This window comes from Scatophagus argus, chromosome 23, assembly GCF_020382885.2.
Source record: "Scatophagus argus isolate fScaArg1 chromosome 23, fScaArg1.pri, whole genome shotgun sequence".
Taxonomy (NCBI): Eukaryota; Metazoa; Chordata; class Actinopteri; family Scatophagidae; genus Scatophagus; species Scatophagus argus.
Window position 1 is genome coordinate 13233551 of NC_058515.1, and position 12405 is coordinate 13245955.

General features: G+C 41.5%; 1 protein-coding gene across 1 annotated transcript in view; it reads left to right on the top strand.

The window, feature by feature from the left end:
• The first annotated feature begins 4669 nt into the window (after nucleotides 1–4669).
• LOC124055039 (sterile alpha motif domain-containing protein 3-like) overlaps nucleotides 4670–12405 on the top strand; it is a 29253-nt gene continuing 21517 nt past the window's right edge. Inside the window, exons 1-7 of the mRNA XM_046381633.1 lie at nucleotides 4670–5066; nucleotides 5390–5477; nucleotides 5587–5745; nucleotides 5872–6093; nucleotides 6270–6438; nucleotides 6585–6664; nucleotides 6796–6941. Coding sequence (XP_046237589.1) covers nucleotides 5050–5066; nucleotides 5390–5477; nucleotides 5587–5745; nucleotides 5872–6093; nucleotides 6270–6438; nucleotides 6585–6664; nucleotides 6796–6941 — 881 coding nt within the window. The 5' untranslated portion in view covers nucleotides 4670–5049. The remainder of the gene's footprint in view (nucleotides 5067–5389; nucleotides 5478–5586; nucleotides 5746–5871; nucleotides 6094–6269; nucleotides 6439–6584; nucleotides 6665–6795; nucleotides 6942–12405) is intronic.

The following is a 12405-nucleotide window of genomic DNA, read 5'->3' on the forward strand; positions in this document are numbered from 1 at the left end:
CATCACCGCTTCTCTGTGGTTTCTCCCCGACTCCATCAAACTCCTCTTTTGTTTCAAGCTGTCGCACATGAATTCTTTAAAAACGTCCCAGGACACGAGTGCAAGAGACGTTACTTGCACATCACGCAAGCGAGCCCTCGCTTTAAATGATGCTCATTTTCATAGTTGATTCAGTCCGTCAGCTTTTTAATTCAGTCACTTTCCTTGTGAAAATTGTGACAGTTCTTTGCAGACAAAGTTTTCAGATTGGTTTTCGTGTCCAAGCAGGAGTCAAAAGCCCAAAGATTCAATTTATTCAGCGCTAATCGAATGTTATCATGCACAGAAAAGAAAAGCCAACGCGATGGGATCAGCGTCATCACTGTGAGCTTGTTGCCATAATCTTAGGCTCTTTGTCTTGTTACATCCGTTGACTTGATCTCCTCTTTGGCTCGCTCTGCCTTGCAAAAGAGCTCTCTGACCTCGCCGAGACTTAGCTGCTTAAATAAAGGTCAAGTAAAACGCTGAGAACAGTTTAAATAAAACAGATACTGTTCTGCAGTACTCAGACAGTACTTACACCCAGAAAAAAGCAGATTGCCCTTCACAGTGCTGGAATAACACAAGCACCAGGCCTGCCTCACTCTCAAGCTGACTTATTAGCTGTGATCAGTGCAGGTGTGCTGTCACAGTCGGTTCTCGTCTTGGTCCGTCATCCCCAGACTGCAGCGCCGCTCCACCGTCCCTCCACCCATCAATACTTCCTTAGACTCCGGCATCTTGTGGCGAACTGCAATATGACGTGTCATGAAAAATGACTCTGCTGCACGCTGATTATCCACCATTTCCTCAAATGATCATCTAATGGGACAGAGTTCATTCTGAGGAACAGGCTGTGCCGTCAAGTAGCTTATTTTTATTTTATTTTTTATTTTTTTTGGTCATGTGCAAACCAGACTCCACCACATCTTGTGCATATAAGGAAACGTGTCCCCAGATTTTTATTTTAATATAAAAAAAAGATATTTACACTTGTGTTATTTGTCTTTCCTTCCTCCTCTTGTCTCCTCTCTCTGTTCTTATCAAACCTATTCTAATAAAGTAACTGCAGATACATTAGGCAGAATCATTATGGATCATTTTAATGCTGCTCTGTAATGAATATGGCCAGACTAAATCAGATTAACCTTTTTCAGGCCTATCAGCTTCCAGATGCTCCGGATAGCAAAGGAAGATTCATCTCCATGCGAGCTCTCGTCCTAACGATGATGCAGGATTGTGGTTGGGGTTTTTTGCTTTCCATCTTTCTTCGTGCTGCTTCACCTCAAACCATCCTCCACCAAGTCTGGTATTTTTGCGCTTTGTTTTAAAGATAAAATACTTCTAATAAAACCAGCCCAGTGTGCTGAAATCATAAATACTGCATTAGACAGAACCTGTGCTCTCTCCTCATCACCATCCCTCTCTTTCTGAGTCACTCTGCCTTTATTTCTCTCCTACCTCATTTTTCTGCTCCACTTCCTCCACTCACTGGGCCACTCCTTCCATCTCCCTCCCATTTCCTCCCCTCATTTTGCCTCTTTACAGCACATTTTCATTTTCTTACCCTTCGTCTCTCCCACCTCATCCTCATCTCCAACTGACTCAGTGTAAATTATTGACCTCAGTCGATGCTGTGATACGCCGGAAGATTCAAAAGACGACTTAAAATCGCATCACGTAGTCAAAGATTTAAATGCGCTCGGCCGTCTTCTCAGCCACGTTGCCCCACAGGAAGTGCACGACGCGGCTTAAACGAGCACCGAAAAAGAAAAGAGTAACATCAAATCACATCGCCGTCATGTGAGGCAGAGGCAGACAGGAAGTGCTCGCATGTCATGTCCACCATTTCAACATTGCATGCACTTGGAGAAACCAAATGAATCCACACTGCTGTGTTACTTGAATTCCCCTTAGGATCAATAAAGTATCTATCTATCTATCTATCTATCTATCTATTTACCCATAAAACTGCTGCACAGAGGTTTCTATTAATGCCAAAGAAGCATATAGCAACACACTCGATCTAAATTTCTCCTGCTATGGGAAAAAAATGAATCTGCTTTGGACAGAAGTGCTGGCTGAACCTCCGTGCACGACTCAGAGACAAGCGGTTTAGGTTTAAGTTCAAATCTGAGCAGGTAGGTGAAGGGAGGTCAGGTGATGGGCAACGGTGGGAGAAACAGCAGAGCAGAGAATGTGCGAGTAAAAGTTAAAGGTTGGCCGTGAAGGGAAACTTGTTTGGGTTTGGGTTCTCACTGCCGAAACAAAAATGCTTTAAGAAAATAAAAATTACACAAATGGGTCCAACTTTTAGATGCTTAAATCTGTTTGTCCCATCAAAAACTTCCTGTGCATGCGTTGATAAGTTGGATGCACCGATGGATGGATACTGTCGGATTTTGGCTTCCGGCACTTGGAATGAGATCAGGCAACACTTTCAGACACTTCATTAACTTTGCATGAGCAGCTCCTAGCGTTTAAGGCATTAATCAAAGTGCTGGCACCGAGGCGGTCGGACGTGTCCGACGTACACTGTCAGAAATAAAGGTACACGGGGGTACAAATATTAAACCCTAAGGTACAAAACTGTTCCTTTCAGTTTGTTGTACCTTAAAGGATACAGAAATGAACCTATGTGATACTATGTTGTACCTTTCAAAGTACAAAATTGGGGAAAGTACGTATTTGTACCATAGGGTATTGTACCCATGTGCTCTGCCAATTGTCAAAAGACCTCTCCTCTCCAATGTTATTTGTTTGTATTTATAACAAAATTGACAAAATAAACAAAAAATAAACAAAATTATATAGACCCACAAGTAATGCAGTAGAAGACTTGAATTCGTCTAATTTTGTATTCATCTAGTTGTATGGCGCTTTGGTCTTTTGTCTCCATGGAAACAGTAAACGGGAGGAGAAAATAATGTTTAAAATTGGACTGGAGAAAATATTTAGTCTTGTACTGATTAACCCTCTCAAAAGGGAGTCCTGTGTATAATTGTCCGTTTTTGAATACTTTTGATTTTACCTTTATATTTCAACTTAAAAATGTTTTACCTTGCCTTGTTTGGTATCATTTTTTTCAGAACAATCTCTCAAGTGTGACTTTACTGTTAATTTTTCATTTTGACCTACTGTATTAACACACTGGACCTAAAATCACACAAAAATGTAAAATCCGAGTGCTCAGGAAAAAACATCGCGTGTATTGTTTATCATAACTCGGGTTTTACTTGACATATTAAGAAAATTTAAAAACTTGTATATAGTTTGAAGTCCTAACTTTTGACTCAAATTAAAACGGAGACTCAGCGAGGCTGCGTCTTGCAGCTACGTCATCTTAAATCGGTGACGTCAAAAAGACGCGCCGGCGCGTCCGTCGACTCCTGAAAGTTGACATTTCGTTTTTTTTTTCGTTATTCATTTTTCGCGGGTCTGCAGACAGCATTCGATTCTGTTGCAGCTTTCCAAATGTGGATTGGAGGTTACAGAGGATGAGCGGAAAAAATTCACAGGTGAGTAAACGTTGTTAATAGCTGTCACAGCACAGTATCAGTGAGTTGTGGCTAATTCTAGCTAATCTCAGCTATCGATGATTAGTTGAAGAATTTTCACAAGTTCCCCTCACGTCCAAGATGTTACATGGGGTCGTCTTAACATTACTTATTTTGAAATGTCTGTTTAAAATTTAGCAGTGTTGGGATCGGGTCAAAGGTAAATGAAAGTAGCTCGCTGGCGATAATAGGCGCATTTTTGTAAAATGTCAGGGCTTGATAATCCTTGGTGGTTGCTTGGCAAGCTAGCTGACTCCATGTGCATTTTGCCAGCTAGCTAATGTTAGTTAACTTGTGCTTGAGGTTGCACTAACCTGAAAAAAAAGATGTGGAAATATAGTGATATAGGCCAACAATTGTCCATATTATGTCATTATCATGTTGTTCGCTTTGAACAAGCCAGACGCTAAGAGTTTGATAAATTAGCCTTGGTTAATATCCAGGCTAGGTCAGTTGATCAGTTAGCTATGCCACGGTGCTAGGTAGCCTGCTAACAGAGATAATGAACTCTGAGAATCGTGCGCCCTGATCTAATGGTAATGTTACTGTAGGGTTAGAAATGTTTAATTTCTGTGTGGTTTGTTAACTGGTGCCATCAGTGACCCGTTGTTACTCCTCCAAATTAATTATATGGAAAGTGAAAAAATATTTCTGTCATAACACACACCGACACACCGACCTATCTGCCAATCACTACTTAAGTACCCCTAATTTAGCCCTCTTTCTAAGAAAACCATATCATGAAGCCATTCTTGACCGTGCTGCTGTGTGGAAGCTTCCTGAGTTGCGCACGCGCACACACAGTGAAAGGCTGTTAGGCTGTGTACCGCATGTGACCATAGCAGTTTAATGGATGACTGGGATACATTTATATTGTACAAAACAAAGCTTAAATAATGGTATATTTTTTGTTCTTTAGAATATGAAGTCGATGGGGAAACAGTCAATGATGGCCTGACAGACCATATGATTTCCCAGCTCTTTGAGGGTTCCTTCAAAAAGCAGGTCAAATTTATGAAAGTCATCCAAGAGCTAAAGACAGACATTTGCAACAGTGTTGTGGCTCCAGCTACAGTGTCTGAGTCGAGGTGGGTTTTGAACATTCACCATCAGATTTGCTGCATTTCCTTGAAAGAGCAATAGTTTTGTTCATTTATTTCAGTTTTCTGTTGTAGGCTGTATTTCTGCTTGGGCGTGACTCAAGGCGGGCAAAGATGTAAATTGCTCTACATGTTTGAGTCGGTCCCATGCAGAAATACAGACTTAAGTTGAAAAAATCCAGGGTTTTGTTTTACATTTATTTGTTCTGTTTTCATACAGTTGTGCTCAAAGTCCACAAGTGTCACAAAGATTTCCCAGTGTCTTTGTTGTGCCAAAATTCCCCAAGAGCATACAGACTAAATTGGACAGTAAAGAACCATGCCATAAAACTGGATTTTATCGCACCAAAATAGTTGGTGTCCTTCAAGAAACCATGGCTCAGTACACAATGTAAGTATTTTAAGTTTCTAGTAAAAGTAGTTCCAAATTCCAACATTGTCATTTTTCTATTTTTTTTTTTTTTGTTGTTGCTGTGTTGACACGTTTCACATAAAAAAGGTGCCCTTAAAAAAAGACTAATTTGTTTCCAATGAGTGCAGCACTTTTGCTGTGTTGCAGTATGATGCAATAATTTAGTGTAACTACACATTTCTATGATTTTTGTTGTTGTTGTTGTATTTTGCGTTTTCTGACATTTTTTTTTTTTTTTTTAGCAAATTGCCCATTCATAAGCATGTGGGGAAATGTGATATTGTGATGTTTTTTTGTGATAGGTATCCTTCAGGTGAAGATTATGTGAAGGTTGCCAAGGCACTTGTTACCAAATACCCTTTTTTGAAGGATATAGAAGGGAATGGATATGTAAGTATTTGAAATTGAATGCCCTCAATACGCTCTGACAATTTGTTCTGTTATTAAATTCAATAGTCCAGTGCCAAAAGTAACCTTTGCTAATGACTATTTTGAATAGCACACCTGGCACATGTCATTGAAAAGGAAGTTCAAAACTGAACGTTCACCACTCGTGGATGAAGAAGAAGTCAAACAATTCAAAGCAAAATTTGGTCATCGCAAAGGCAAGTCCAAAGAGGCACCAACCCAGACTACGTGTGAAAGAAGACGTGAAATGGTAGGTCCTTAATTGAACAGCAGAATAGCATCTGAAGCAATCTGCAGGTTGCATAGCATCTTAATATGATATCTGTGTATGTGTGTGTGTGTGTGTTTGTGTGTGTGTGCACACGCGCACTTGCAGAGAAATGAGTCTGAAGAAGGTCCTATTGGCGAAGATGCTGTCTCAATTGATGCCCATGTAAAAGTCTTGCAAATGCAGTATGAACGGACTCAACCAGATAGAACCATTGTGGAGGAAAAAATGAGACGCACATTTCTCTTGAGAAGATGTGAGCTGCAACAAGACGGAATGTCAGCTGTTGAGGCCATCAGAAAGTATCCCTTCCTGAAAACACCATGTGGGGTATGTCTAAAATGGTTTGGTCCTTTGTACAAATACATAAAAAACTTTTCTGTGGTTCTCTGAATAACCAAAGAATATTCAAATGAATATTTATTAGTATGTTGTACTAGTGAAATTTGCTCTAATTTGCGCCATTCTTTTATGTTCTTTGTTTGTAATATGTCATTTGGTTGTAGCTGTATCAAGAAATGGGACGAATCTGCAAAATCACAGATTTAAGCCAACGTTTCCGAGAATCATTCAGAAGTCTGGTACCCTCTGTGCTGAAAGCAGTCCATGGGAAGTCCTGTCTGGAGAAGGAATATTTGGAGGCCAGAGCTGAAGTAACTTCAGAGGAAGTTGACGGTATTTAATCAAAGTGATGTATTTTGTCTAGAATTATGCACCTGTTTGTCTAGATTATTATGGTCTGAATTTGTTTTTCCCACTTTCAGGTTTTGTTATTTGTTTGCTATTCTTAATCTATTGTGTATTCACTTTTGTTTTGGAAGACCTAGAGTTCCGAGCTGCCTTGGTGCTCTTACCAACTATCTTCAAAGAGAAACTGGACAACTACATTGCACTGAATGATGTATGTTTGTGGTTCCATTTTATTTCAACTTTCAATCGTACAGAGTAATAATAATTATAGCAATAAAAATTATTTGATTCATGTGATTTCTTTACTAATTTCACTGGTGACATCTTTTGCCTGTCTTTTAGGGAGATCCAGCTACACCTTACCCAACTGTTCAGGTGGCCGGCACATCAAACTGGAGACGAATATTCAGCGAGCGTAGACTCCCCGTGAACATCAAGGTGGATGGAACCAAGCCCTACGTCTACACTTCTATCAGGACGAATTTGAGGTAGTTAATCCTCTGGGTGCTAAACGTGGTAAACACAAACTTTCTGCTGTATATTTCACCATTGGTAACATTCATGGGAGGTATCGATCCCAAGTCAAACATATACATCTTGTTGCTGAAATATACAGACGGTTGCTGAAAACTCTAAAAACTTCATTAACATATCCATGACTCTAAGTCAACGACATCAGTTTAAACAATGTTTTGAATTTCAGTCAAAAAAATATGTTAGGTGATTATGAAAAGGTGCCAGGCACTAGCTTAAAGATTTCATTTTCATCCTTGCCTCCTGCTCTTCAAAACACCATTCTTGACCATGTTGGACTGCAGTCTACTAATGTGTCAGAAAAAACTTTTCAACGGGTCAATGAAGCAGTATTAAATAATGTGAAGTATGCAGTAAGAGATGTGTTCATTGTCCATTCAGAATATATTCCAGTGTTTTTTCAGATTAAGTTCATTTTGAATATTGATACACAGTGGTTGTTGTGTGGACGAATTTTATTCCCATTCTGTTTTGACAAGCATTTTCATGCTTATGAAGTGAAGTATGATGATTGGATTTGTATAATGCCTGGGCAAGAGTCTAGTTTTCAAGCCCTTGATACATACACAGTTGAAGGAAGGTTGTTTGTTGCCATGAGGCATTTGTAATTAAAATACTAATGAAATTACTGATTTATTGATGATATTGATTGATGATGAATTATTCAATAAGACATTTGAAGTTACAATACTATGGTGAAATCAGTTTTTACTGTTTTGTATTTCAATACAATAAACACATGCTTTTAAAAAAAAAAAAAAAAACGTCTTTTTTTTTATGTTTTTATGTACCAATTATGTGTCTTTATAGGTACAAATGATGTACCTTTAAAGGTACAAATTCACTTGTCACTGTGGTGGTACCATTGTGGTACAGGTTTGTATCATTGTTGAAGGTACAATAGTTGTACCATCCAGAAAAGGTACAAATTTGATCCTGAAGGTACACATCAGGCACTTAAAGGTACAAAGCATGAGGGTACAAATATGTGCCCCTTTCGCAAGGTACAGCTCTGTACCCTCTAAGGGTACTGCCACAGAGACAAGGGTTTGTACCTTTTAAGGTACTGAACTGTACCATTTTTTCCGAGAGTGTACCAGTTCTGGGAAACCTCTGGCCAGACAAAGAGCTGAAATAATCAAAAATACATCTAACTGCTTGTCAGTGTCCTTTCCAGTCTAACCACAGTCAAATTACTCAAGTATACTTGCACTGTACTTAAATATCTCAGTTTTCTGCTGCTTTGTACTTCCAACCCACCACAAATCAGCAGCACAAGTTGTGCTTTTTTCACTCCATTACATTAATGTAATAATAAAATAAACGTTATTCTGAAACATGACACTGCATGACGAGTATTTTTACTCCTGCTACTTCAAGTACATTCTGACGCTGAAGATTTCACTGCAGTCAGGACTTGAAGAGAAATCAGAAGAGCTTGAGCGTTCAGGGTGACAACCTTATTGTTTCAAGGGTTTAACGAAGCAAGTGCGATGAGCGGCAGCACACCTTAATTCCCTCAGGCAGGAGCCTTTGGAGGTTTTTTAATACCTTCACACTGCTGTGCCATTAACACACGCACGCACGCACGCACACACACACATACACACACACCAACAGATGACTCGGGGTGTTAAAATAGAGCTGAGTGGGCCAGGCATCACTCCAGTGACTTCAGTGCTGCATTCAGTCAAGTGCAGACTAAAACAGCTCTGGGTGATATAAAACTGCTTCATAACCCCATGTATAGTGTGTGTGTGTGTGTGTGTGTGTGTGTGTGTGTGTGTGTGTGTGTGTGTGTGTGTGTGTGTGCGTGTGTGCGTGTGCGTGCGTGTGAGCCCTTGCAAGCTGTTTTCATTCAGGCTTGTTTGGTGGGTGGACGACTGGAGGGAATAGCAGCGGTGAGGGAGCTTATCTCAATTACAGCGGAGACAGTTTTTGCGCTTTGATAAGCTATCTGACACGCCTGTTTATCTGCCGGAACGTTCCTGTGTGACCTCCGAAGAAAACACCCGAAATGTTGCTCTAAATACCAACAGCTACGAAACACAGATTGACACTGTGAAACATGACAGGTTTTTTTTATTATTATTGGACTTGTTTGGGGGGGTCTTAGCTTAGGAAAAGAAAGAATAACGAGGCATTCGCACTCAGTCCAAACTGAAATGTAACGGTGTATGTAACGGTGTAAATGTAATGCACTTTAACTTGGGCCAAAGCTGCATGGACTGTTGAGTAGTTTCTATTTAAATACATGACAAAGTCACAGGTAGAGCATGACTGCGTCTCTCATCACCACCTGACTCTGATTAAACAGTCACAGCAGTTCGTTAGACACAAGCTGCTTCGCAAATTATTTATTTTTATTCATTTATCATCCAGTCTCTGTTCTAAGCCGAGGTAACTGGCTCACGTTCAGAGAGCAGACATGACGGTGGCGTCAGTCTTCTCATCCAATATTCCTGCCACAGCCCGTCCTCCTGGGGCCTTCCCATGCTGCAATGCAGAGAGCACCTCTGGATTAAAATATCCACCAAATGTTGTATTCTCATGTTAATGTGCCAACGTGGAACTACGCCCCGACGGTTTTTCCTCCACCTTTGTCTTTCGGCTCGTTTACACGCTTCTCTCCGTGCCACCAACCACAGTTTAACTACCGAGCTGGCGCTACTTTGACGTTGAGCGATTGTCCCGTCTTCATATCTGTCAAGCAGACCGGCTGTAAATTCATCACCGTTCTTTGGGCTTTGTTGGCGCCGGAGCTTGGCACGGCTCTCTGCTTTTGGATTGGAGCGTCTGTGTTTGTTCCAGATACAGAATTAGAGATCAGACTGAGGCATTTCTGCACCTGTAGCCCCTTCACATCTCATCCCTCTCCCTCTCCTCTCACCATCACTCACCCTCTCGTTCCCCCCGTCTGCCTCTCCGACACACTTGTGAGGTTTCATTTGCGTGCAGTGAACTGCAGCTGCTCCAGGGAAGACTTTTTCTTTTTGCAAATGCATGTGAAAAATACACCTGCCTTATCAGAGTGCATCACAAGGCGCAGCATCAAATTCCCAATGATTTATATGCTCAGAGCAGATCCTGATGTCAAGGAGAGACTGATCTCTGCAAACAAGGGGCGGGGAATCAAAAGCCGGCAGTGAAATCCAAACCGTCCCAGAGAAATCTGAACTCAGTGTTACTTAGATCTGCTTTTTCCTTTTTGTCCCTTCAAGTTTCCTGTCATGTACAAGTAAAGCATCGCTGACAGGTGGGGCGGCGGTCGCACGCCGCGGGTACTTTACGTATACAAGATGCTGATCACTGAAGACTTGCACGGCTTAAAGGACATTTTGTGAAACTGATTGATACGATTTGGACGAACGTAAACTGAAGGGAGGTTACACACTCAAATTCAGAGAGAGAGAGAGAGAGAGAGAGAGAGAAAACATTAAAGTTTTTATGCTTTGTGCGACTACGCTGGCAACAGTAAGCCGACTTTCATCCCAGCTTCATGTCCTGTTTGTGACAGAACATGCACTACACACATGCTTTGTGTAAATAAGAAAGCAAATTGGATTTGGGGGAACTCGCTGTGTGTCTCAAAGTGTGTTCTGTCACATCACTGTCACATTACGTGTATCATGCATAATGAAAATTCAAATTAATGTTCTGCAGTGGGAGACTTCAGCTCAACACAACATGTAGGATTATTTGTGTATTCCAGCTGTGACCCACAACTGTTCGGTGAGAGTAAACATCCTGATTTGTCTCTTCCAAATGTTTGCCCAAGGCTCCGGGTTGCTTTAATGCAGCTTTTCATTAATCCTCATTAAATCGTAGAGTTTGAAAGTCCTTCCTCTCCTTCTTGCCTTCATGTTAAGGCTTGGCAGACGTTACTGTGCTGTCACCATCCATAACAAAAAATATGTTTCCAAAAATAAGCACAAACAACTTAAATTAACTGCATATCGAACGTGCAATCCCATCTCCTAGAAATTACGTGCATCGCTGGCTTGTTTTCTCGGCTGTGTTGTGTTCTCAGACATAATCACCGACTGATTACGTTCACAGAAAACAGAGTGAAGATGGCGGCTTCGGTTAAAATGTTAAGGAACACGTGTCTCAAATCACTGCAGACTGAAACCAGGATGATGAGCTCGCCCTCAGCTCATCCAGGTCCTGTACTACAATGTGCTGTTGTGTTGAAGGTCACACATTTTGGTAGAAAAGAAGATTTAACCTTTACACACCAATCGTACATCCAACGTCATTTAAAGCCTTGCAGGACTGAACCTTAATGTTATGACCCGATGTGCTGGACCTCTCCTGGACCGCCTCCCTCTCTGTTTACCTGTCAGCCAATCACCTCCCTTTGTCCTTCCCAGCTGCCGCCCAGCGAGGAGACTTTTAAAGGTGCTTTACAGATAAAGTTATTTTTACTGCAGCCACTGCAGAGTGAAACAGAACTAAAGTCCACCTTAGGAGCGATTAAAGGTTTCAAGATGGACTGATGCAAGCGCTGTTGATATTTTTTAACTTTAAATGTCAATGGAGATCACGGTTAATAAAGGTCGCAACCCTGTAAGAAAACAAACAGTGAGTATAAATAGATGTCTGCCTCTGCACTGACCAGCTCTGAGCCGAAAGATTAACCTTCAGCAGCTTGCACTGCATGTGTTTGTGCAGCAGCTGGCAGGTGTGAACGGGACTCACGGTGTGAACGGGACCTACGGCGTGAACGGGACCCACGGCGTGAACGTGAGGCAGAGCGTCGCAGTGTGCTGACTCAACAAAACTCTGCTGAAAGACAAAAGTTACTTTTCCGCCACTCGTCAGTTTCAGTGCTTGTATTTCCTCCACGACCGTCCACTGCGCAAACAGCAGGCCGGGATTAGCTTCACTGACTTGAAGACAAACTTTTGACATTACGACAAAAACCTGCTAGAGAAGATGTAATGACTTCTAAAGTGAAATTCTCATGTACTTTGCCGTATGAAATGTTTTGGCGTGCGGGATGTGACAGGCGCCAACAGATGGAGATCAGACTGTATTTGGAAGAAGCACAGCAGCTACTGTGACTAACACGTGTTAGCAGTTAGCATGTCGCCAATCAGTCCTGCGAGTCATCACTACATCAGGGTGATGCACAGCTAATCAGCCTGCTGCGTGGCCTGATCGAGAAGGTTCAGTGGCGCCATCTCCGTGAAATGGGCAAGCGAACGCCACTTTGCGACCCCAATTTTACACGCTAAGCTGCAGGCGACAGTCACTCTCTCTTTTCTACAGACCACCAACCTCTTGTCATCAAACCCAACAGATTCTTCTAAGTTTGCCTTCCTGTGAAATGGAAGAACACTGACATGGAAGGAAGCGGGGAGTTTACAAAGATGTTGATCTGCAGAGGTGTGTGTGTGTGTGTGTGTTTGCAGA